At 36.7% G+C, this 26994-nt stretch overlaps 1 protein-coding gene across 7 annotated transcripts in view; it reads left to right on the top strand.

Annotated features, from left to right (window-relative positions):
• INPP4B (inositol polyphosphate-4-phosphatase type II B) overlaps window positions 1-26994 on the top strand; it is a 553469-nt gene that overhangs the window by 432603 nt on the left and 93872 nt on the right. For all 7 annotated transcript variants that reach the window (XM_036233518.1, XM_016123282.2, XM_036233519.1 and 4 more), the window contains 2 exons: window positions 17-125; window positions 19606-19783. In XM_036233518.1, the coding sequence (XP_036089411.1) occupies window positions 17-125; window positions 19606-19783 (287 nt within the window). The remainder of the gene's footprint in view (window positions 1-16; window positions 126-19605; window positions 19784-26994) is intronic.

Raw genomic sequence — 26994 nt, 5'->3', positions numbered from 1 at the left:
TGCATTCCCGTTGCAGATGCTCTCTATGACGTCATCACTGTGGGAGCCCCAGCTGCCCATTTCCAGGGATTTAAGAATGGTGGTCTTCGCAAACTACTCCACAGATTCGAAACGGAAAGAAGGAAGTAAGTGATGATTAGGATGCATTGATGATATTATCTTCCCTTTGGAGAGGTTATACATATTTAGAATAAAGAAGCTTAGTCCATCACAATGGATAGTTCTTGCATCTCAACCCATTTAGTATCTTAAAGTTGTTGAATTTCCAAAAAAGGCTTGAGCAGAAATTAAATTAGAATAAATGTGTTGCTTATAAAGTAGCACTATGCTGGCAGAAAATTATTCTGGAAGCCAAGCTACTAAAAAATAGTATTTTAGTATCAACTATTGCTCATTCAATGGGATTCAGACAGAGATTTGGTTGAAAACATACTCTAACTGTAAAGCCAAAGACACTTAATGACTATCACGAGTCCTAATCTGTGACTCTGACCATACGAGTGATGTCCACTGTGGTCTTAGGCCAGGCATATAACTTCTGTTATTTAATTGTGCCATTTGAAAAAGAGACATCAATATGGAACTCTATCAGTTAAGTAATGAGATTAAAAAAGGAAATAGTCTATTAGGGAAAAGGCATGACACAAAACCTCAAGTGTTATTACTGTTATTTATAATTTGAATATACTTTCTCAACTTTTATTTTCGGCTACTTTAAAATATTGCTTCAATAGTTTATCCCCCACGTACTGACTAATCACATTTATCCTGTAACATCCTCTGGCTTTGGCTACATTCAGGTAAACCGAAAAGAGCATCATCCAGGTATGAAGGGTAATTTTACTTTTCTTTTCAAGTAGTTACTTTACTTAGATTAAGAACCTGCATTTTGAAAGTTAGAGGAAATGGTTACCCTGTAGTCATAGTTGTGTTGGTATTAGAAAATCTGAGTAGAAAAACCAGAACCTATTTTTTTTTACAGAATTATCCCATTTATCACATAACACATTGTTATTAGGTGTTCACATGTTCAGAACAAAAGCATTAAAGGGGAGTTAGAATTGAATAACTGATACACTATTTTATAAATTATATAAAATAACAGTGCATACACATTTTAATTTTTCTCTCATATTTCAGAGAAACAGACTGTGGTACAGTACAATTAACTCAGCTACAGTCCCTATTCAGATTGTTCCAGTTTTTTAGGTTGTGTTTTTTTGTTTTGTTTTTGTTTTGGTGGTGGGAAAGATATATACTACCATGAGATGATGTCACAGGTGTAGGTTAAAGTAATCACGACCATAATTGTCATCAAGAACTGTTCTCGTGCTGTGATGAAACTCCTCCAGGTCAGGTGGTCGCACGCTCCCCCAAACCCTGCTGCTGCAGGAAGCTGTTCCGTCGCCTTATCATTGCAACAGGGAGTGGAAGTCAAGTTCAAACCAGGGGCTCTGAAGGGAGAGGCATCTCCTGTTTAATTCATGGGGTTTAGAAGGCAGCTGAATCACAAACCTCATGGGGAAAGAGATGCTGTCTCTATACTGAAGTGGGAATGGGTTTTGGCCTATGAGCTCCACTGGGGGTGATGTTTCTTGCTGACCCTCTGCTGCACATCCTTTGAGTGGGGAAGGGACGCTGCCTTTTTCGTGATATTTACCCCCAGCATAGACAAGTACAGTTAAAAGTTTTCTGTTCTGTTCTGTCACTCTTCTACTAGTCCTTTGGCTTTCTTGAGATGCTATTTTTAGTTGGCATTTTGCTGCATTAAGGGCTTCTCTAGCACCCAAGTTGGAATATACAGGAAGTGAGAGAAGAAACCCATGGAACTCACTGTCATTAAGTCCTGAGGCTCATAGCCAATCTGCTTTCTTTTCCCCATCTCTTAGAGTCTTCTGATAAATGACTCACATGTTCTGTCTAGAGCGTTGTGTGTGTGACTAGCAGAAGTAATATAGGTTGTTTCTATTCCATCTTGTCCGGAACTTGAAGGCTCTACCTTGAGAATTTACTTAATCTATTTTCTCAATCAAATTTTAAAGGGCATAACAATTAGAAGAATGAAAACTGTCCACGGGGCACCTAGAATATCGTTGACCATATAAAGCATCAGTATGTGAAATGGGAAACATAATACCCTATAATTTCGAAAAATAGCACTATATACCACTGGCAAAGAAAAATGTTGAGTTGTATGGCTAGACTCTTAATAAAATATCTTGAGTTTTAAATATCTGCATTAATATCTGAATTCATCACTATTCTCCACCTTACTAATATGTTTATGTACATAGAGAGAAACACATAGCCTAGGATCAAATTTACAATATAGAGAAAAGTGTCTCTAATACTTGTAAACATTGATTTGCTTTAGGTTTTTCATATATGTTATAGATCCTATTGTTTTTTGATGACTTTATTGATAAAATTAAAAAATAAGTTGGCATATATTTTAAAAGTGTTCTTCATAGGATGGTGGTCTGGGACAAATATGGCTTGCAGAAGCAATGCACAGATGATCATGGTATCAGCCTGTCCCCATCAAGCTAAGAACTGATCTGAGCAAAGACCTCTTGTCCAAAGTGATATCATACTATGCAAATCATTTTTCCACAAGCTTTTCAGCCACAAATATTGTATTTGTTAGTCAAAAGCAATAATAGAGAAGTAGATATGACTATGAAACAAATAACTTAGACTTACAAGTTTACTCTGGGCAATGCAGAAAATCACATAGTGAAAGAAATTTTCTTTGCCTCTCTTTTTTTTTTTTTTTTTTTTTTTTTTTGATACCCTCTCCCTACCCCCAAAGAGAGTCAAGTCTTTTTTTAGGCCAGATTTTAGGGGAGCTACTACAGCCATTGTACTTCTTCATCTTTATTTATTGTCTTCTCAGCTAAGCCAGTGAAATACTGTCACCTGAGAACAGATGTAATTTATGTCTGTTCCTTAGTGATCTATTACTGGATGAATGCATTGACCATATAAAGAAAAAGATTTTAGCATAAGAAAGTCGTACTTAGAGTATTCATATAATGTAATTCGGATCATAATAAAACATATTTTAAAGGCTACAGGATGACTGATTTGGAAGATTGATTCTTTTAAAGCACAAATATCTGAGAACATCACTCCCCTACTTGGAAACTGTCAAGGAGTCTGCACTCACACACCTGCACTCGGTATTCAAAGCCTCCGTGATCTCACCCCACGGGTATTCTACCTTCATCGCCTCCTTCTCCTGTAGTTAGTTCACTTATTAGATGCTGTAAGAGTTTCCTGCATGAACAGCACACTTCCCCACCTCTTCCCCTTTCCTCACTCTGTTCCTTTTCATAGGAAATTCTTCTACTCTCATCTCCTTACTTTTTCTATTCCTTTCTGTCAAAACCATATGCTTAATCCTATTTAAAATTTTACACATGGTCCATCCTAAGATCTCGCCCACTCCATTATGTCTTTCTGATTTCTCAAGTTGATTTGACTCCATATTTTGTCCCCATATTTTATTTTTACTCCTCTTGTAGCCTTAGTGGGTCACAATTATGGTGCATTAGGTTTGTTATTCGCTACTTGCAGCACTGTTGGTGATATCCTTGAGTACGAGACGCCATTCTCTTGAATTGTGGGTCCTCTGGAAAATGCTCTGCAGAGGGCTTCGCATACAAGCATTCCATAGGTCAAGTTCAACAGGCATTGGATTTACATATGAATCAGATATAGTCTCTGATTTCAAGTGCCGAGGACTCCAGCGAGAGATAAAGTTTCACAAAAAAATCATAATCAAATAAAATCAATATGTAGAGTAGCGATTCTCAACCTTGGCTGCACGTCAGAATCACTTTTGGAGCTTTAAAACATTTCATCCATTCCATGATGTCACCCAAGACAGGCTCAGTGGGAGGCCTGGGAATGAAGCCCAGGTGTTGGTTTATTGTACAAGCTTCCCAGGTGAGACTAATATATAGTCCAAAACCACTGGCCAAGATGTAAGTGAATTGCTCCGGGAGAAGGCAGATGAAGGGTGTGGAGAACAGAGACCAGAATAATGACGCAGATGAATTATACTTGAAAAATGTGTAAAATGTCAATTTTTATGTATCAGGAGGAAAGAAAGACTACATAAAAGAATATTTATTGTAATGAAAAAAAATATTATGACTCCCTTACTGGAAATTTTTGTTTAAAGAATCCCAAACTGATTAAACAGTTGCGAAATAGAACCAAAGATGGGAATAAAGTTATAAGAATTTTGACCAGGGAAAACTTAGACCTGAGTAACATCCAAACAAATAAAATTGAGCATATTATAGAGATTTTCATGCTGCAAATATGAGAATTTTCTAGAAGAATTAAAACCCTAATTAGACATTTTATTTAAAGACTAGGATGTTTGTAATACAGGCATTCATCTCTTCCCTCAAACATCCATGTGCTCCAGGAGCCAGAGATTTACCTAAAACACTATTTGAAAGCCTGTGGATTTTTTTCCTCAAAATATAAATCAATTTTTTACTTTCAGTATTGTTTAAAGAAAGGGGGAAATTACAACATTTGTTTCACCTGCTTTGATCTTTTCTAATTTCACCAAGAACTTCAGGATCAGCCAGGACTTTTATTGAGTAGGACCATGACCTGAAAGTGTAGCCCTTTCATTAAGATAAAAAAACATCTCATAAAAATCAAGAGCCTTTGTAAATAAGAAGAAGCAGCCAACGAGGAACAGTGTTAACTCTTCTTGGGAACGTTTATTCCCTGCCATCTCCCTATTCATGTGGAAGAACTCAGAACTGACTCCCTGTGAAGGATCCTAACATCACATGAATATCCACCCTGATTTTTCCACCTACCTCCATCTTTCAGATGACTATAATCAACATTTAATACGCAACAATTTCAAATGGAAGAAAGAAAAAACATCATTTGGAAAAATCATAAAGAAAATGAACTAAATTTTTACTAATAGAAATATCTAAGGGTGTCCTTGAAACTACAGCAACTTGAATCTATATTAGAATTTGAGGGAATTTTCTGAAGAAAAGTAAAATGACAATACAGAGTTAAACAAACCAGTCTTGCTTTTTTATCAGATCAGTGGTTACATAATCTTATGGCGAAAACTCTGAGGAACATTTTCCTTGTATTGTAAGGAGAAATACAAGTAGATATTTCCTCACTCTCTATTATAAACAGGAGATGTCTTAGATAAGATGGAAAATATTGCATCAGGGAGCTCTCTGCAGCCTACAGTCTAGCAGACATCCAATAAACTGGAGATGGGTGAACTGGATGCAAAACCTTTGAAACGTATTCTTCTGATGGGCTCACTAACCGCTGCTTAATTTGGGGGGAGGCAAAACACGCACTAACATTTTTAATTTAATAATGTGGAGCTGAAGTGTCTAAGCAAAACTGTCAGAGTTATTCAGTGTTTCTCTTTATATACTCTCTCCAGTAACATGCGAGCAGACTAGGCAGGAGTTACAAAAATATGTTTTAAAGCTCTTCACTTTCATGCTTAAGACTAAAGGGTTTTGTTTTTGTTTTTGTTTTTTAATGGAAGAGAATGAATGATTCAGATATATTTAATGAAAGCAGTAAGACTGCATCCGTATTTTGATTTAGGGAGCCATTTTTTTTCCCTCCACTATAAGGTCTTTCTCTGTCTCTAGCCTGGTCTCTAGATTTCTCTCAGAAAACTTGACAGAGCTGTTTAGTCTGAGGTCATGTCATAAATTTTTCAAGTAGAAATATTTTTGATTTTTGGACAATATATATTTTCATAAATGCTCTCTATTGATCATTTTCCAGTTTTGCAAATGTATTTATTATAAAAGGTAGAAAAGTAAAAAGGAAGAGATTAAAATCACCCACAGTCCTCTCCTTAAAAAGACACTTACTGGTGGAGGACTGGTCCAGTCTCTTCTAGTTTGTAATCTACATTTTCATGGGGTTTTTTTCCTGTTATAAATTAAAATTTTTTCAAATGGATTAAAGTAACTAATTCTTAAAAGTACGTAAATTCAATGCTCTCCATTTAAAATTATCTCTGTTTGTGGTTCTTTGGAAGTCATGCCCGATATACCCAAACTAGCCTTTAAAAATATCAGTCTTATAGTTAATGGCTAAAATTCACACCCCACTCATTTTCAAATATTTTCTTACCTTTTGAAAAAAAAAATTTTATATCGCCAAAAATAAAAAGAAATAAGTATCACACAAGCCTGATGGAAATAAGCATAAGTATGAATAAAAGTCCTATCCATGTTTTTTTTTTTCTTTTGAACTATGTCCAGTAGCTGACGATGTGTCATTTTCAAGGAAATAGAAATTTAAACCTTTGCATAGATTATCATTTGATTCTTTGGCGGTATATTCTTTTCTTCCTATGAGTCGGTTCCTCCTGGGCCACTGTCAGCTCTCAGCTCAGTCCGTACTTGAGCAAATACACAGCCCCGGCTGCCAGAAATACACATCACACTGTTATTTTCCTTGCGCACTTCCCTGCATGCAGCTCTGCACACAACATTAAATCTTGAAGAGTAAGTGGGTTTTATCTCTTATAGCTTGGAGTACAGAGAGAATAAAATATTTTTAATTAGTCATGTTGAGACTTGGGCACACTGCACAAACTAAGTGATGAGGTTTTCAAAGCACTGAACTAAATGTGATACAAAGGAATGGAAATGGTTTTGCCGAGTCGCACATGATACTGAATGAATTCGTAATGCAGCTTTTCTCCTTCATTCCCTTTTTAACTATATAAATAAAATGTGCTTGTAGCTCACAAATTCCAAGAATAAAGAAGCATAAAAAATGAAAAGCCTACCTTTTCATTCTCCCTCCCTAGAATAAACCAGTTGGAAGGTTTTGATGTATTTCCCTGTGCAATTTTTTCTAGGTAGCCAACCATTTGAGTTTTCAGTGGTTATGACTCTTAGTCTACAAACTCAGGTCAGGAGAATGTCATGTTCTTGATTTTTTTATAACACGGCTTAATTTTTCTGGCCCCCATTCTGTGACAAGGCAGAAACTTCCATCTCAGACAATTCATAGACTTCACTCACTGTATGGATTAAATCCTGGCTCGGCCACTTGCTGGTCTTGTGACCTTAGTAAAATGACCTTCCCTCTTTATAGCTTAGTTTCATCATTTGTAACATGAAAATGCTGTGCTTACCTTATAGGTTTGCTCTGAAGCCTTAATGACTTCATATACACCAAAAATTTTATAATGCTACCCAACACATAATGGAGCCTTAATAAATTTAAGCTACCATTTATGCAAAATATGCAAACAAGTATATTTTCACTCAAAAAATGTTTTGACAACTTTAAATTTTAATATATGTTGAGCTAATTTTTTTCTAAAAGCAAAGCATGATTTTATTGACTGAATAATTATCTGACCAATACAATATTGATGGTCATTTAGATTGTTTCTAATTTTTTATTTTAACCACCTGTGTTTATAAGGTATACCCTTATTCTTATGTCCTTGAAAATTCGTGTTTCTTTCTAATAAATTCTTAAAAAACGGAATTTCTTACTTGAGGTGGCTTAATTTTAGAGATGCTGCCATATTATTCCCCCGAAAAAGTTGTACCAATGTGTGTAAGATGCCTAATTGCCCACATATTCATGAGCACAGTTCTTTATACGCCATCTCTGAGTTAAGCCCAGGTATGGCTCAGTATGAGGTCCAGACACGTATACAACCAGCTAGCAGACAGCTTTCCCATTAATGGTATCACCCAAACACTTCACAGTCGACATATTATGTCACCTCTCACCCCTGTACCCTTAGACTTCTTTTGAGGATTCTTTTTCTCAGTGAAAGTTACCACTATTCACCTAGATATTCAATTGAGACACTAGAAATTCTTGATCACTTTTTTCCCCTTGCTTCCACTTCTGAAAAAAATAATAAAAAATAAAAAATTTAGTTCCGTCAGTGCTATCTTCTTATTTCTCAGGAAGTCATTCATTGCGATAATGAGTTATGGCTTGGGGTAATCCTAACCCACAGAACCACCATCTTTTGAATGTCTACTGCCCAATCTCTTAATTGCTCCCCTTCTTTCTAGGCTGGCTCTCATCTTGGTTGGAGTAATATTTTTAAAAGGCAAACATGATCTAGCAATTTCATAATTTTAAACATATTTTAGCTGCCTCTGGCCTGGAGTAGAGAATCCAAGGTGCAGAGCATGTTCACCTGTCCTCTGGCCCCTCTCTCTCCTCCAGCCTGGTCTCGCCACTCACACCATCATCTCTTTCTCTCACACCGCCCTCCAGAGTGAACCAAACCGAACTTCCTCAGTTTCGGTTCTGCTTGTGACTCCTTGGCTACACCACATCTGCTTGCAGCCTCCAGTGCACAAACGTCCCTAATGGTCCGTCTTCCCCTCCGGACTGTGTATCATGAAGGTCCGTGGACTCTGTCTTTCCGGTTTACCACGGTGTCCACAGGAACTAACTCGACAAGTGTTTCTTGAGCTAATAAGTGCATGAGGGAGTGAACGAGAGCAGTGGAAGGATTGCCTGTCGTGGGAGTATCACTTCTCTGCCTGAAGAGATCGATGTGAATGAATTAGGTAACAGAAACAGCAGAGATGTTTGTGAAATTAAGAAACAGAAACATAGGGGCATTCGTGGAAACGTCTTACAGGCTTTATAAACAGCCATTTGTCAGGTACTAGATCGTTAGTGTTTGCTTACGCCTCACATTAAACAAACAAACAAACAAACAAACAAACTTTCATGTGTTCTGAAAGGAGAAAGGTGATAATTTTTATAAAAATAGCCAAACTAAAATCTGGTTCAATATTAGTAATTCAGTGGTGACTTTAACGTTTAAAAATCAGTGGCATTCTTCCAGTCATCTATGTCCCCAAAAGCTTGGAAAGCAAAGTATGATCTGAAGTTTAGGCAAGAAGCACTGTGTATAGTGTGACAGTGCAGAATTTTCGTTCTTTCCTTTTTTTTTTTTTTTTATGGGGATTTTTTTTTTTTTTAATTGAGAAACTTAAACTTGGGTAAATCAGAAAAAACAATTTCTGGGGGTGGGGAGGAATCAAAACCCACAGTAGGAAAAAAAAAAAAAGTTAACTCTGTCTGGGTCACAGCAAAACCCAGAGAATACATTCTTTTAATTAATTGAAAAATTGTAGGTGCTTCATAATTGACCTTTTGAAAAAAATGACCTATAAGATTTGCAATTTTTGATTCTCGGTGTTAAGGTCCATAGGACAAGCTAGGAGGTCTTCAAACCTTAAGCCCAATTCCATGAGGGTTTGTTTGGCTTTCGAGTTAGTCCCTCATGTCTAAGAGGTAACAGCAGTGACAATGTCCCCAGGAGCTGGCAGCCCCTTTCTTGGTACGGTGGGCTGCAGAACCGCCACAGCCTCGTCCACCTTGGAGCGAGAGACTCTGAAGACTGCAGCCCGAGCAGCAGCTCGGCGTTGTCGGTCCCCAGCGCATTCCCTGAATCTCCCTGGCCAGGTGGACGGCAGGCCCGGGTGCCTGCAGAGGCTGTGTGGCAGGGTGAGGGCTGCGGACACGGGAGGCTTGTAAGGCGCAACAGCTGGAGCAGCAGCAGCAGCCACAGCAGCAGAAGGTGCTGAGTTCTGCACAGATGTAGAAACACCTCCAGACTGGCAGCTGTCAGTCAGCCCTTACTGGGCGGCACCAGCCCCACCAAAGTGCCCACACTCTGCCCGGGTTGTAGCCAGATGGCAAAGAGCTGGACAAGGCCTGGCCCGGCGTCTAGCACTTGGCCTTCCTTGAAAGCCTCGAGGTCTCCCACCTTGCTGCCAATGTCAGAATTCTTAAAAATTGTCTTTCCTTTAACTAAAATGACTTTAATTGTAAATGAAAATAAGTTTCCGAAATGACCTAGAATTTATAGTGATAATAAATTTAATGAAGAGAACAGTATGTGAAAATAAAACACATAATCAATCGTAATCGTGGATTTTTAGAAAGCCACTGGACTTCTCACCCTTCTGTTTCCATATGTGCGCTATAGATATGACTGATTTCTCTTGAAATGATTAGATTGTTAGAAAGAGTGGTTAGAATCTTGAGATTCTGCAGAAAGACTTATTAAGTATATTATCACTATTTCTTGGGAAGATACTTCAGATATGTTGACTTTACAATGAAATGTTTTAATTTCACACAGTTATTAAGATATGACTTCTGGTTTTATCTAAGAAGAAAGATTAGAATTTAAAAGATAAAATGTGAAATCTAATAAGCAAATTACAGAAAGCAACCTTTTTACTGCTTACTTTAAAAAACTAAATATAGCAAGGTATTATGGTTTGAGGGCTTATTTTCTGTAAATCAGGAGTTGCATTTCTCCTTCACTATAAACTAAAAAATGTTTTAAACCATGACACAATTATGTCATCTCAACTAGTATGCTTTTAATCCACGGAAGACTTTGTACTCAGGTTAAACACTGAGTGATTTCTAGCATATTTTTTTAAAGCTCTCTGTTAGCTTAGATATTTAATATCCATTATTCCAAAAGCAGCAAACAGCAGGAAAATAAGTCATCTACAAATAAATGTTCAGAAAATAAAAAAAATACTATATTTTCCAGAGTTTAGAAACTAAGTATAGACTGTCTCATTCTTTGCAAGATTATAGTAAATATACTAACTTTTTTTCTTAAAGTGCGTATGGGATCTATGTCATGGAAAAATCACAGAATTCGATTGTGTAACATGAGAAAAAAAAATGGTGTTGTTGCAAAATCTTGCCTAGATGGTAACTTGCAATAAGGAGTTATCGTGAGGAGCCTGTTAGAGGGGAGAGGTGGTTTGGCCCAAGGCAATGTTAGCACAGATGGAGAGAAAGAGATTGGCTACAGAGATATTTAGGAGGGCTTAGCAATTGCTTGGATTTTGTGTGTTTGTTTGGAGTGGGCGGTAAAAAATCTAGAGGCATCAAAATTTCCAAGTTCTATGCATTCTGTGCAGCACACCTGAGTATGGTGGTGCTGCTGTTCGCTGCTCCTTGGCTCAGAAACTCCAGGAACATAGAACACCTGAGAGAGAGAGGGAGGGAGGGCGGGGAGAGAGAGAGAATGAGAGAGAGAGAATCCAAAGGCCACTCGTTTGCTATATCAATTCTGGTGACTCATCCTATAGGCCATGACAGGTTTTTGTCTGAAGATGAATATGATCAGATTTGCATATTAAATGACAAGGTGCAGAGAACTGAACAATTAGACTATTATAATAGTGATAGTGAGAAGAAATGGTGACTGCTACATTAAAAAGAATTTTTAGGAAACATATAGGATTTAAATCCAACTGGATGAGGACTTGAGGGAGACTGGGAAAGGTTGCAAGATTCTTGGTTTCTGATTTCTATAGCTGGATAAATGTCAAGGCCACTAGGAAAGGAAGTATAGGATGCCAGTCATTTGTTTTCATTGTTTAGTTAATAAAGTCAGTTGTCCCTATTCAAGATGAAAAGCTTTGGGAAACAAGAAAATCATTTTGTTGACTGTATGCTTTTTTCTCAGTAGAGAATCTTTTAAATTTTAGAAGTAACAGGGAATCTCAGAGATCACGAATTCCCATATTTATTTTATCGATGAGAATACTGTGACCCGAAGATTGAATCACCCATACTGATAATGACAGGGCCAGAGCTATAAAATTAGAGATCTGTCCCCGCCCTCGAATTCTTCTTCCATACTCATCCACCCTCATGCCATCAGTAGATATTCAACACAAAACGCATGCTCTTAATAAATGAACACTGCTAGCTCTAACTAATAATATTAGTTACAGATGGCCCTTCTAGGAATTGATTTTGCTACTCACCAGATAGAAAAATTTAAAAAGTTGCTCCATTCAATTCCTTCTGGGCGTTTATGAGAATATAATTTTAAAAGTAAATTACTTGATCTGTACTATTAAAAAACACATGAATCTATGTGGTGATTTGCACTCAGATCGGTTACTATTTTAATCTGCTTGAAATTGCTCTATACAGTCGTCAGTAGAAATAGTTCTAAGCTTTAGCCTTATTGGTTCTCTATCTGCAGTCCTCTTAGCACCTCAAGAAAACCATTCGGCATTGCTTCTCAGCCCTTTGGTTAAGATCAAGTAAAGAAAACTACTTATTTAGGATTACACCTATAATAAAAATGATAAAATAAAAAGAATTTTTTTCAAAGATGTTTTAGATTCTATTATAATATTAAATTCTAGAAACATCTCAAATGAATGGATAAGCAAACTACCCTGCATCACTAATGTTGAACGCCAGGTAGTCATTTCAATTAATAAGAGCATTATGAGGTATGTAGGGATGTATATAAAAAAATATGGCTGAAAGAAAACATCAAATTGTATGTACACAGAAGATATCAATCTAAACATAATGGTGAATGTTTTCAATGGGTAATAAGTTTACTGAGAGTGATACAGATAAATATAGGGTTTTTATTTCTTTTAGGATTGTTTCATTTATCTCTCCTTTGTATCTAGTTTTAGAATAAGAGAAATGTCTTTATAAAAGCTTTTGCCACTTCTACTTGCAGCAAATATGGAAAACTTGATGATGTTAAAAAAAAAAAAATCTCCAACAACAAACACCCAGAAACGTGAGACGCGATGCAACATCCTTTTACATCGCTTTTAAATGACTGCCTGAGCTCACAGGCATGTGAGGAGCTGGAGTGCTGAGAGTTAGTGAGCACGCCTTGAAACTAGTTCCACTCCAGAGGATGTTTGCCTGTGCCAAGAATATAGGGCCTTAGGTTTGCAAGGTCTTGTGGGGAAACGATGATGCAAAAGAGTTACCCCTTTTTCTTCTTCTCTGCTACCAGTCCTGGCCGTGGCATCTAGAGGACAGGCATCACCCTTCTCATCCACCGATTATCTTGCTGGCTACCTCTGGCCTTTCGCTTTCCTCATTGTATTGACCAAATAGCGCTCGTTAAATATTTGCTGAAAGCAATTTACTACAAGATGATTTTCAGATTCTTTCTTTCTGTGTTATAAAATACAATCATATATCTTCTCTAATGAGCTCTGTTTTAACTAGAAGATGAGAACTTCTTTAATTATATTATATTTTAATATTATTTGGCTATACCTATCATTATGTTGGTCAATAAAAGATGTTTCCTGTGTTTTTATATTATATTTTTTCAAATTTAAAATTGCTCAATACTATGTTCATGAGGTTGTGAAACATAATTAAGAGCTCAAACCGAGTAATAATAAAGACCTGGGTTTGAGCCCTGATTCTCTCCTCTGTACTAGTTGCATGATCCAGGCCGAATTACCTAACCCACCCAGACTTCAATTTCCATATCTTCATAATGGAATAATATTTGTTCTTCAGAGAATCAGTGTCAAGATTAAATAAAATAATCACAGAAAATTTATCATAATACTAGGCCTACAGTATAAACTTAATAATTATTAGCTATTAAAATGAGAGGAAGAAAAAGAGGGAGAGGAGAGAAAGAGAGGGGTGGGGGTTGAGGAAGAGAGAGAAGGGGAGAGAGAGAGAGAGAGAGAGAGAGAGAGAGAGAGAGGTTGATTTGGATTATTTGTGTTAATTCTACATTGTAAATTAATGGCTTTATTAGACACCCTCCATAAAAAATAACAGATTTAACAGAGACAAAAATTAAAATGAACCTAAAAATGCCTTCCGTTTTTCTGTATTTTTATCCCAGACTCATCATCACTATAATATCATGTGCTAAAAACATTTGCTTTTGTTTTTCCCCAGCCTTATCGAGGTGTAATCGACAAATAAAATTTTTATATATTCAAGGCGTATAACTTGATGTTTTGATATGTTCATACTTTGTGAAATAATTACCCAATTGAGATAATTAGCCTATCTATCATCTCCCGTAGTTACCATTCTCTTTTTTCCTTTGTTTCTGTGGTGAGAACACTTAAGATCTACCCTCTTAGTAACTTTCAAGCATAAAATACAGTACTGTTAACTGTAGTCACCGTGCCCACCATAGATTCCCCAGGACTTACACCTCCTGCGTCACTGAAACTTTGTACCCCTTAACTGAGGTCTCCCCTTTTTCTTCCTCCAGCCCCTGGCAACCATTGTACTCTCTGCTTAAGTAGTATAATTTGCATACTACACAACTGACCTATTTTAAGTGTACAATTCAAAGATTTTTAGTAAATTTATAGAGCTGTGTAGTCATCATCACAATCCAATTTTAGGATATTTCCATCGCCCCATAAAAGTCTCTCATGCCCATTCATAGTCAAGGGAACATTTGCCTTTGCAGTATATTTGGGTTTCGACTGTTGAAACTTATCTTACCCTGTAGTTTAATCAGCTACTCGAATGTTTAAAATCCAGGTTGGAGTTGAGAAAGTTTTTAGATGGGAGAAATTGGAAGACGTGGTTTGGATGTTGACTTCGTCACACCTTCGTAGAGGAGTGAGCGTGAAAATACCAGAAGCCAAAGGGAGAGAGATAGAACTAAACCAACCAGCCCCTCGGAAGTTGGCAAAGGAAATTGGGGCAAGTGGATTTAGGGATGAACGAGAATAGGCCATGGAAGGAAGTGAAAACACGTGGACTTTGTTTGCTTAAAGGTCATATAATGGTGCCTGGGAAGTTTTTATGAGAGCGGGTATAGGGCTCAGGTAAAGATATATAGAGAAAAGAGGTCTTAATGGTCAAGAAATTACAGGTAAGAGCTTGCAGACTGAAAAGTAGGAGAGTCGAAGAATAAATTTCCTTTGAAGGCAAGTTGAACCAAAATGAATTTTAGGGGTTTTTTTCCCCCTCTTAATTGACATCACTGGCCACAGAGCTAGTAAATGGCAGAATCAAGCCTTGTTCAAAACGCTGATTCTAACATTAACATAAAACTAATATATTTTTAACAAGAGAGGTTTCAAAGATAAATATCAGTTTAAGTTTAGATGATGTAACTCATTTAATTATATAAATGAATTTCGTAGGAGGTAAACAAAATGAATACTGCTTTCCTTCTAGTTTTTTTTTCTAAGCCACAAAATGGAAAGGAAGCATGGGGACAAGCAGAGAGGTTTTTCTTTTTTTACCTTCTACAGTTTCATGAAGCACATTGTTAAACTCCATGAAGCCAGAAGGGTATACTCAAGTGCACTAAGGTGTAAATTTTCATTTATCAACCACATAGTTTTCTTAGAACTGAGAGCATGTCTGTCCCTCTCTCTGAATTCAAGGCATCTCTCTCTCTCTCTCTCTTTCTCTCTCTCTCTTTTATGAGCAGTGCATGATGAGTTAGGAAAAAGAATAAATAACTGATGTAGCCCTTCAGTTTTTCTCCGGAGATTTAGTTCTGCCACAGGAGCAGACACACGTCACTTAAACATTTTTTTCTGTGCTCATTCTCTGCCCACGCTCCTCCACGCCTGTCTTTTCCTTCTCTCTCATCCTTTCCTGTTCATTATCTCTCATCTACATTTTTATTTTTTACTCCATTTACCGAAGTGGTAGCGTGGCTGAGTAAATGGGTCTAGGAGTGGAGGCAGCGGTGGCATGGGGGTAGAAAGGCGCATCTAAGTGGCAGAGCGATCCCTAGAATTCAGGATGTGGACCGGAAGCTGAGGAATAACTGCTTTATATTTCTTCCTTTACTGCCTCCTGGATTTCAATGCCGTAGAGTAAGGACAGACACAGGGAGACCAGTTTGTAGGCTATTGCAATATTCGCGGGGGTAGAAGATGATGGTGGATGCAGTAAGTGTGGAAATAAGTGATTGGATTCTGCACGTACTTCGAAAGAAAAAGCAGAAGCTTCCGAAAAACTGGAGAAAAGACACCACATCGAGTGGACAGGTTGTGAACCAGGCTGGGGGACAGTGCAGGAGCTGGTGGCTGAGAATGAGGAGCAGACCAGCAGCTCAGCTGGGGGCCTGAGAAGTTGGAGCTGTGAAGAGGAAAGTTTTTGTTTTTAATTGGATTTCAGGGAAAAGGTCTAGGCTAGAGATGTGAATTTGGGGATTGTTAGCACAATTGAGATATTTAAGCTATAAGAGTGAATGAGATTATTTGGAAAGGACATGTAGATTTGAGTTCCAAGGACTTGGAGCAAGCCAGCACCAGAGAATGGGAAACAGGGCACCAGCGAAAAGCAACTGAAGTGGCGTATGCACTCGAGAACACACAATCATTGTTTTAATTATATTTTGGTAGCAAATAAGGTAGATGAGTATGAATATTATTTCACCTTGAGCTGTATTTTTATGTATATCTCCGAAATATGGCGACCCATTGACAGTGTACACACATGCACATAGGAGTTCGGGTGTGTGTGTGTGTGTGTGTGTGTTCTAATTAGTTGATATTAAAGGATTTAAATACATATAAATTAAATTAAAATGTATATATGTACACATATACACTTTAATTGTTTCATCAATAGAAAACTATTATGAAACCGATTTCAATTTTTATCATCTATGATTTACTCTGTTATTTGTATCCTATTAAGTATTTTTTGTCCAAGCAAATATTTTGTCCTTCGACTGGTTTTGTCTGATTAATAGGTAATTCGAGTGTTTGGATTTAATTTAAATTTGAGACCACTATAAAATAGAGTTTAGCTATATTCTTTTTATCTTGATAATTAAATTATACTCATAACTTCCTGTTTAAGAAGCTATAACTGTTGAAATATGTGACATGTTTAAAGAGTAAGACACTGAACAGGTAGATGAAATATATGTATACTTAAAATTATTTTGTGGTGGTGGTATTTTTTTTCCATGCCATAGTCTGTCATCCTGGACACCAACATTGGCTTTTATTGTAGAAAATGAATCTTTCAGCCTCACTGCTCATTGTTAAAAGACTTAATCAGGAGAAGCCACGCTTGCTGTATAACCCTGTTCCAACGGAGAGTGACTTAGGAGCCAGGGACAGGAGTTATGGTTCTGTCCCACGATGGTGATTGAAGAATGCATTGGGGGGAGGACAGGAAGAGGCTAGGGAGTATATTGGGAGGGAAAAGATGAAAGGACGATGGAGATGGGAGGTGATAATGAGGAGGGAATCAGGGCATCTCGTGCAGAATATAAAGGTGGAGTACAAACGTAGCCTTGTAAAAAGTTTATGAAAATTAGAACAAATTAGGAATAAGGAACTTAGAATAATACTGAAATGTTATCAGAGCCGTTGTGTAGCATTATCAAAGGTTTAAAAGGGACCACAGTCAAATAATGACGGCAGGAGTCTCTGAAACTGCTCTGCTCTCGGGATGTCCTGAGGTGCTGGCTTCAGATGCTACTGTCTACTGAAGCAGAACCATCTCGCGTTGCCAGGGAATCTGCATTTTTTAAACACACACCCAGGGACTGTCCTCACTCCAAGTGAATCTTATGCCTGCTAAAATTTCAGCACTGCTGAGCTAGGAATGTGTGAGAAATATATCTTAAAAATGTGTGTGTTAGGCTCAAATGGAGAGGAGACTCTAAAGGAATTTGCAGAGTAAGAAATATGTATAAAAAATAATGAAAGTAGATAATGTTCGGGAATAAAGTAACAGTGAGCTGCCAAGAAAGCGTGATAAAAGGAGGAAGGCGGTGGTGGCAGGAGTCCGAAAGGATGCCCGGGAGCGAGGGAGTGAGTGAGAGGCCGACAACGACGGACTCAGAAAGAGGACAGGCGCGTGAAGAGAAAGATGGGAGACCGCGCATCTTTGCAAGAGCTAAGCCGTGAGAGGCCTGTCACTACCCATAAGGAGACACCAGGAAGCAAATTATAGCGACAGAAGAACAGATCAGTGGGGAGGGGTCACGGAGCAGCTGCTGCACACTGCGTTCTGGGTCAGGTCTGTAGTAAGTCCCCTCTGCGGTCAGAACCGCGGGCATCGAGCATTGTCCCCACCCTGGCACCAGGACCTTTAATAATTTTCCTTGCGAAAATAACACAGGGGTGCTCGACTTACAAAGACCGTGGTGGACTGAACTTTGTACCCAGTCTGAGTACAGACGAAGAGGGGGACATCCCAGCTCATGATTTTCGTTAAAGGCCTTAACACACTCTTGCGTAAGATTAGAAGAGCCAGAAAGTAACGTAGCTAAGTGACAAGGACTGCTGTTTCCTTTCTCCCCTCACCATCGTTATTTGTCATTTACTTTAGTTTGCATTAAAATATATAATACGTAGTTAAGGTACATTCTATTTTTAAACTCCAGCTTCTGACATTTACGTCTACACTACAAAACAGAGCAGATTCTCCTAAGTGTCGCAGACTAACAACGTGTTTCTTTACAAACCCGTTCGCCGCATCAACTTCTTGTCCAGTCTTATGAAGAGTCCAGGCAACCAAGGACATTTCTTTTAATCACTGAGCAAAAGACAATTGAATAACATAATAGGAATATTATATGTTTGCAAAAAAATATTGTCTCCCTGAAGAAACTGATATTTTCATTAGATAAAGGAAGGAGGAGAGGAGCTTCCCAGATGTTAATTTTTCTTATTGAATTCTATTGTTTGAAAATAAGAAATGGAATGATGGGAATTTTAATAATCAAGCTGGTAAATAGAAAATATTCAAAAAATACTCAATGGAGGTTGCAAGTTATTATGACAAGTGCTTTGGTGGTGGGAGGTGGGGGTAGTAGGCAAGCTTTGCACCAGCCCTGCGAATGTACCGAACAGGACCTCTCTTTCTCTCCCTATGGCTGGCGATTTTCTGTCTAATTCCTTCCCCTGCCAGAATGCCTCCTTTTTCTCTCCTTATGAAACTGCCCAAAGAGTCCTTCGTTCCGTGGAATATTTACTCTCATCACGTGCTTAACCAATTCCGAGATGATCATTATAAAAGTCAGTGATTCTAACTAGTAATCCATTTGAGGTTTTTTACAAGTTAAATGAAAAACCACAAGGAATAAAGAGGCTGGTGATAAAATAGCATAATGGAATTTTCCTGCTGTAAAAGTCCTTTTTCTCACCAATAAAATTTTCTATATATGTCCACTTGACATTAATTTCTTTTCTCCCCATTTCTCAGCTATTAAAATTTACTCCCTTTGCCCCAAGTATCATGAGGGGAAATTTAGGTAGTAGTTATTGAATGCTTGCTCTATGTCAAGCACTCTTTTAGGCACCGTACATAAATAATCACCGGCCTTACCCACCTCTTCGAATGATTTAGATAATTATACTCAGCTTCCTCATAAAGGAAGCAGAAGGCTGCCCAAGGCCACCCAGCGAGTGAGTGCCAGAGCCAGGATTTATATTCGGATTCCCCTGAATATAAGGCTCAAACTTTTACCTCCATACCGTGGACCTCAAGTTCATTAGTAATCAATACGAATTTGTTTTAAATACTAATACTTGACCTATGCAATCATAAAGAATATTCCTAGTGGTTGAAAAAGGACTAGATTTATTTTACCCAGTCTTAAAAAATATCTTGGTCTTACTTAAAAAATTCTTAGGCCATGGTAAAAATATTTTGGAACAGTTTTTAACTGTTCAATAGGAACTGATGATATTTGGAGTTATGTTTATCATTTGCCAGCTGATATTAAGGGCTATAAATTCTTTCTGCTTCATGTATAACTTGCCTTTATCTTTGTCTTTTCAGTACTGGGTACCAGTTTATTTACTATTCACCTGAAAACACAGCCAAAGCAAAAGAAGTTCTCAGCAACATCAATCAGCTACAACCTCTGATAGCAACCCATGCAGACCTACTGCTTAATTCTGCGAGCCAGCATTCTCCAGACAGCTTGAAGAATTCTTTAAAGATGCTTTCAGAAAAAGTAAGATCCAAATCATCCCTACAGTGGGGAAAATGAAACACCCCAATTCCCACTGGTTCTGCTTTCTGCATACATTGCCTTTCATGGCACCTGGAAATGTAAAGTAGACTGAGTTAAAAAGTAAGCTTCAAAGTATTGCCACAGGATCAAAATGAATTGGCCTCGCTCTCTATTCAAAACTTACTGAGTACTAAGGGTTTTTTTTTTTTTTTTTTGGTTGTGTTGTTTTGTTTGTTTGTTTGTTCCTAGTAGGAAAAGAAACCTGTTATTGGTTAGTATATATCTTTTTCTTTTCCTTGATATCCTTCTTTTTTTTTTTTTTTTGGTTCATGGTCATATAAAATGAATTAAATTAGATTTTGGGAATTACTTCATTTTCCTCTGGTGATCACCTAATTTTTATGCATATGAAGCTATCCATCTAAATAGGAGTGTCACTTCATTTGAAAGCAGAACTTTGATGTGGATTCTTATCAGTGTCATGAGGTCATTCTTCTGCCTGAGTTTGCTTTCAACACTATCTACTGGGAGAGGTTCTATAATTCTCCAAAAGTATTAGTTATTATTTGAAATGTAGCAGTACCTAAGCCTTAATTTTTTCCAAAGGTGACTTGCACCTTACATGCAGAAAGGAAGGACAGTTTGACTTGTCGTAGATACTCAACATCAACTTCCACCCCTAATTAAGGCAGCTGAATAATTCAGAGAGAATAAGATAGAAAAAGACCAATCGCAGCTTGATTTTAATGTAAAACCAGATGTCCTAGAGTCCAATTACAGTACCCTCATCCTTAGCCTCTGCATTCTGAGGACACCTTGTAATTTATTATGAGATACTTCCAGTTAATATGCCCTTGAGGAAACTGACCAAAGAAAATTCTCGCGGTGTCCTTTCAAAATAAAATAACAGCGTACCTCTTCACATCCCTGAAGAACAGATTCATAGAAATCTGAATGCTATCTATGTATATACTTTTGATTCAGATATGCTGTTATAATTAATAACACCTTAAGCTTATTTACCATGGTAGTTTAAAATGTATAGCATCCCATGTTTTTCTCATAGGATCTAACTAATTTATTTTTATTAAAAATAAACTAATATCTATTTAGAAAGAAAGATCAAGTGAATTGCCTAATGAATTAAAAAGTGAAAAATCAAAATCCAAGAACTCTAGTTCAAAATGCAACATTCATTTCACAAAGAACAGCTGCCTCCATCATAACAAGGGAGGAAAAAATTAACCCAAAATTACAGGTACCGACATTTGTCAAATATTACGCTAGGGAATTCATGACTGATTTGATTGATGTTATTTCGTTTAATCTTTGATTGGTGGGTATATATTGCTTGCATTTCACAAAGGAAAAGATTGAAGCTAAGAAAAGTTTTTTAAAAATGTGGAAAATCATGCAGCTAGCGTCAAACCCAGGATTCAGACAAAACCAGGATTCACATTCGGGTCTGGTTGACTCTAGAATGAAAGCTTTCTGGTATCTTCTATGTAATATATGTATTTTTGACACTTCCTTTTTTAAAATTTAAAAAAAAATTAGATGAACTCCTCAGCAGCCCTTAAGTATTCTAATAAGTAGTCCATAAGTATGTGTAATGGTCAATCGATATGTTATAGCCGGGAAAAAGGAAAAAAAGAAGAGTGTTTCACACAAGAATATGATTTCATTTGGGTGCATTTCTTTTTCAGATTTGTAGATGAGGTGAGGTTTTCTGATTCACCTAAGCAGAAAATGTTAGCAAATAGCAGATCACTGCAGTGATCACAGAGCAGTATTTATATTCTTCCTGTGCATTGGGCAGGAACTTGTCATTTCATACATCATTTACGACTTGCTGCAGTGATTCGAGTTGGGGGACAGAGTGCGTATGTTCTCCTTCTTTAATTCAGCATTGCTCCAACTTGTTCCCCTCTGTCTTTCTACTGAGTAGACAGGCTTCGTCTACTAATAAATCTGTCAGCTCTTGAAATCGGGAGGATATTTTTTAAGTTGAGTTTGCAAGGCATGCCTGGAATGTCAAAAGAATTATCTAAAGTAAGAGTTTTGCATAGTCTATGAACATAGGTAGTAGCTCATGGTTTAAAATAAAGCATGATCCATAAATTTAGCATAAAAGGTAAATAGTTCTAGTGCTACCTTAAACTTTAGTACAATTTAATATTAGTAAAATTTAGCTTAAAACATTTTGTTTTTAAGATCAGGATCTTGCACATTAGAGAATAAAAATTCTTTCTTCATTGATAGTTCCTTCTTTTATAAAATCTGAACTGGGATGTTTAGAAAATAAGTGCTTGAGTTATTTTTTTAGGAACTCATTCACATAAGATATTAAATACGTAATAAGAATTGCCTATGTTTGTATTTATCAGAGAACTTCGAAGTTCTTATATAGCCTCTGAGCAGCCAAACAGGGAAGAATTCACTGTGTAGACTGAGGAGACTAGAAAAGGCTGAGGGAAGCTCATGGGTACTGGGGAGGGAGGCATTCAATTATCCTGTAATAAGATGGCATCTCTCTTTTTAGGTTAACTGTTGCTCTGGAGATGATGGCAATGGATGCATTATCCATTCAATATATACTCAGAATCTAGGGGGAAAGTATAGGGCAATAGAAAAGTCTAACTTGCTAATGGGTCATATTCAGAGAGTCTCAGAGCAGGCAATAATTGTAGATCCAAAGGCAATTTATATTATCTCTGTTGCTACTGATAACCAAGCCATAGGACTTAAGCCTTAGAGGAAAATTCTGTTCTGCTAAATGTCTATTAGTAGAAGAAACAACAATAACAACAAAAACAATTTATAAAAGTAAAATATTTATTGAATTTATACTATTTGCCAGGCACTGTCCATGACATTGGGGGAATAACACACAGGCCTGTTCTCCCCAAAGGGTCAAGGTCCTTAATGGTAATGGTTATGATGCTAATGATGATGACAATTATCACTAGCATGTATTGGCACCTTACGAACTGTGAAGTACTATTATAAGGTCTTAAATTCTTATGAGTCTGTGAGGTGGGTACTATAATTTTCAACATCTAATCATCCTAATCCTGTGAAGTGGGAACTTTTAATATCCTCATGTTATACAGTAGGGGAAACTAAGTTACAGAAATATAGATAATGAAGCAAAAATTGCCCATCTGGTAACTCTGGCTCTAGAGTCTGTGAGCTTCACCACTACAGTATATGGTCAAATGTTCCATGAATGCTAAGATAGACACTGTATATAGAACTAAAAGAAAAAATAGGGAGCTGGGGGTGGCGGTGGGAAGGACATGATTGAAACATCACAAGAGTGAATTTTGTTTTATGTCCTAATGTGCATGAACTCAAATTGTTCTAATATTTTAATTCTTAGTTTATCTTTTAATGGAAAACTGGGCTTGTTTGCTACATATTAGTTTATGAAAATATTAAAGAAATTATTTCATCTTATGATATGGGGTCATAACAAATGCGAACTCTAAGTTTATACAAATAATTCCAACATACAAAGCATGGGCCAAATTTTTAACATAAGATATGAAAGGTTAATAATTGAGTGGGATAAAAATGCATTTTCCTTTTCCCTAAACTAAAAGTATACAATACTATGGAGAGGGAGAGAGAGAAATAATGAAAAAATACAAACTGAAAACATAAGGGACTAAATGTAAGCAGTGTATAGATATATCTCTCATAGCTCAGATATATGTGTAACATTAGCTTCAAATACCCATTGCATTTTTCATTCCACAGAGATTAATAGACCTCATTTAGTCATTATTATCCTGCTCATCAAAAAGCAATCCTGAGCACCTACTTGTGTGTGATATCGTACTTGATGGTATAAGACAAATGCTACATAGACATGGTCCTTAATTTTTAAGGTAAAAATTTAAAAGAATAAGGTGTTTCACAATATTACAATTGCAAAATGGTAAACAACAATGAAAGGATTTTGTCACACATATTAGAGACTATGCTCACAATATATTTGACAAAACCTGATACTTTTCAATTCCTAGTATCCTTTCAACTTTAATAGTATACAAACCATTCTCTTCATTCTAAAACTTAAGATTTTCTTACATGATCTGTTTTCCTTAATAAAGATAGCAGGAAGTTGGTATGCTAAGAAATTGAAAATACACATAACAAACAGAAGAATATTGATTATGTTGATTACTTAGGTACTGAGAAGTCATTTCTATTTGTTTACTCACTTTAATTACTCCTGGGTTTATCTCAATCCCAAAATGAACAGAAGACTTAATGAGTAGATAATTTTAATTGTTTTTTTTTTTGTATAGTTGGTAAAGTGTATGTATACATACATATGTGTGTGTGTGTATATATAAATGTATATTAGGGAATTTGAGTAAACTAGTGGTATAAATGAAGATGAGACTTCAGGATGGAACTTAAATTTCTTTTTTTGTTTTTTTTCATACTCTTCCTCCTATGGTAAATATTTAATTGATGGAATAAGTAATACATAAAAAAACAGAACTCGTGTTCATTAGAATCATAAATAATAGAGAAAACAAAGATGAGAGTGAAATAATTTTTAAATTAAGACTTGTACATAAAACACATGAAATTAGAACTTCTGTTTCTGCCCATGAAGGAGTAACATGGATCCTCCCACCCTGAAAAACAAAATTGAACAAAAAATCTAAAATTATTAATTTTAGGCATTGGAAAATAGGCAGAACAAGAAGGTAACAAATTACGTGATTCTTATGATTATCTAGCTTACTTCCTGGAGGCTGTTCCCAGGACGTAGCACAGGAGCAGAAGCCATTCAGTAACTCCCCAGGTCCAGAAGATTGGAGTTTGGGAACACCAAGATGACTAGAGTTCACAGTACTAGAAAGGAGAGAGCTTCCCATAAAAAAGAGCCTTCAGGATCTATAAATGGGTGGATACTTTCAAATCTTGACCTGAGTACTGATGTTCATATGCATAAGAATAAGTGAGCCAAATCCAAGGAAATAAACACCAGAAATAAGCAGACAAAACAATTTCTGCTGGTCAAACAGAACTGAGAATAGCTTATCTTCCCACCAGCAGAGAAGACTTGTAATATGTAAAACATTCTGCAGAGCCCTCAGGAGGCTGTGGCCCTTGTTTTGGGGTAAAATTAGTCCTAGATTAAAGGCTGATCTTTATCTATTTTAACAAGGCTTCAAAATAAGAGTCAAAAGGATCTTGCTGATTCCAAGTAGCTTAACTTCAGACCAGAACAAAATCCAACATTATTTAAAGGAATACAATAAAATCCAGCAACCAGAAATGTAAAATACAAAATTCCTGGCATATGAGAAGCATATGCTATTTATGAAGCAAATATGACCCATTTATGAAGGAAAATATTACTCGTAACCAGAATAAAAATCAAGCACTAGAAACACCCCCACAGTGACAGATATGATACAGTTAGCAGATAAAGATGGACAGGAGGAGAAGGAATAGTAAAGATTAAAAAAAGAATTACAAAGAATCACAAGTTCCCTTAAATATCATTTCCAAAATAAAAATATCTACTGGACGGAATTAGCCGATTGGTCATTTCAGGAGAGTAGATGGTAAACCTGCAAAGACAACATTAAAAACCATTCAAATGAAGCCCAAAGGAAAAAAAATAAAAAAGATAAATTGGAACATGAATGGCTTATAGAAAAATACCAAGAAACCTATACATGTAATTAGAGCCAGAAGAAAAGAAGAGGGGAAAAGAGAAATATCTGCAGAAACGATGACTAGACTTTTGTGAAACAATGAAACTACAGATCCATGGAACAAAAAGTACTCCAGGAGAATAAATATTACACACACACACACACACACACACACACACACACACACAAATACATTATTATTAAATTGCTAAGAAACTAAGATTTAAAAAGAAAATTGTGAAACAACCAGGAAAGAAGAAAAGAAGAAAAACAGACACATTACGTGCAAAGGAACACAGATGAGAATTATAACGGATTTCATACTAGACACTACGCAAACCAGAAGACAGCGGAGTAACATCTTCAGAGTACTGACATACATAGAAAAGTTATACTTTCATATCCAGAGAATATATCCCTCAAAAAGAAAAGGGTTAGGGTTAGGGTTAGGGTTAGGGTTATCAAAATTTAAAACTTTCATTGCGATTTTCAGAAGGCACTATTCAGAAGAAACTATTAAGAAAATGAAAAGACAAGTCATTAACTGGGAGAAAATATTTGTAAAATATGTATTTGACAAAGGATCTGTATCATAATAAATAAAATATCCTTACAACTTAATAATAAAACAAGCCACTCAGTTAAAAGCAAAAGAATTGAAAAGACATTTCGCCAAAGAAGATGATTGGCAAGTAAGCACATGAAAAGATGCTTACTTCATAACATTTGTTATTAGAGAAATACAAGTATAAACCTACATGAGATACCACTAACCACCTGCTAGAAAAGCTAAGATCAAAAAGCTTGAGTGTAAGGAGAGTTGGGGAGGTTATGGAACAATTGGAGCTTTTGTGTAACACTAATGGGTACACAGTTATTTGCACATTTTGGAAAACAGTTCAACAGTGTCTCATAAAGTTAAAAAAAAAAATGTACCATCTAGTCATCTCTCACTCCTAGTTATCTGCCTAAGAGAAAGTCTATTCTGTAGGCACCGAGAAGGTTGTTGACGCTTTGTGAAGGTCATCCTCAATAGCAGTAGATGGGCCAAGCTGGGACAGAGGATTTGAATTACTGAGCATCACGAAATGCCAGGATCACTGCTTGGGCAGCTTGCCAAATACAAATTTTAGTTCAGCAGTTCTGAGCTGGGACTCAAAAGGCTACATTTTAATATGGGTGGCCTTGGATAACATCCTGAAAAGAAAAGGAAAGGAAAGTTAATCAACTGGTAAGGAAACTACAGAAAATATCCACAGGGAATGTAGGAAGGCTCTTAACTGCGTTTAGCTGTGGGAATAAAAAAGTAAGGGTGAATCTTTGACATTATTGAAAAGGCATGATTAATAGAAATGGATGACTAATCCAAAAGGTAAGCATTACTGAAGATGATCCAGATGTTTGGATTCAGAGTTACTGAATGGTGCTTGGGTCACTCAAGTGGAAAGGTGAAGAAAAACAAATTTATTACAAAAAAAAAACCTTGCAATTCGGCTGGGACTTCTAAGCTCAGAAGACTTTCAG

This window comes from Rousettus aegyptiacus, unplaced genomic scaffold, assembly GCF_014176215.1.
Source record: "Rousettus aegyptiacus isolate mRouAeg1 unplaced genomic scaffold, mRouAeg1.p scaffold_m13_p_16, whole genome shotgun sequence".
Lineage (NCBI taxonomy): Eukaryota > Metazoa > Chordata > Mammalia > Chiroptera > Pteropodidae > Rousettus > Rousettus aegyptiacus.
The sequence above is the reverse complement of the archived record's forward strand: the minus strand, read 5'-3'. Positions and strand labels throughout refer to the sequence as shown.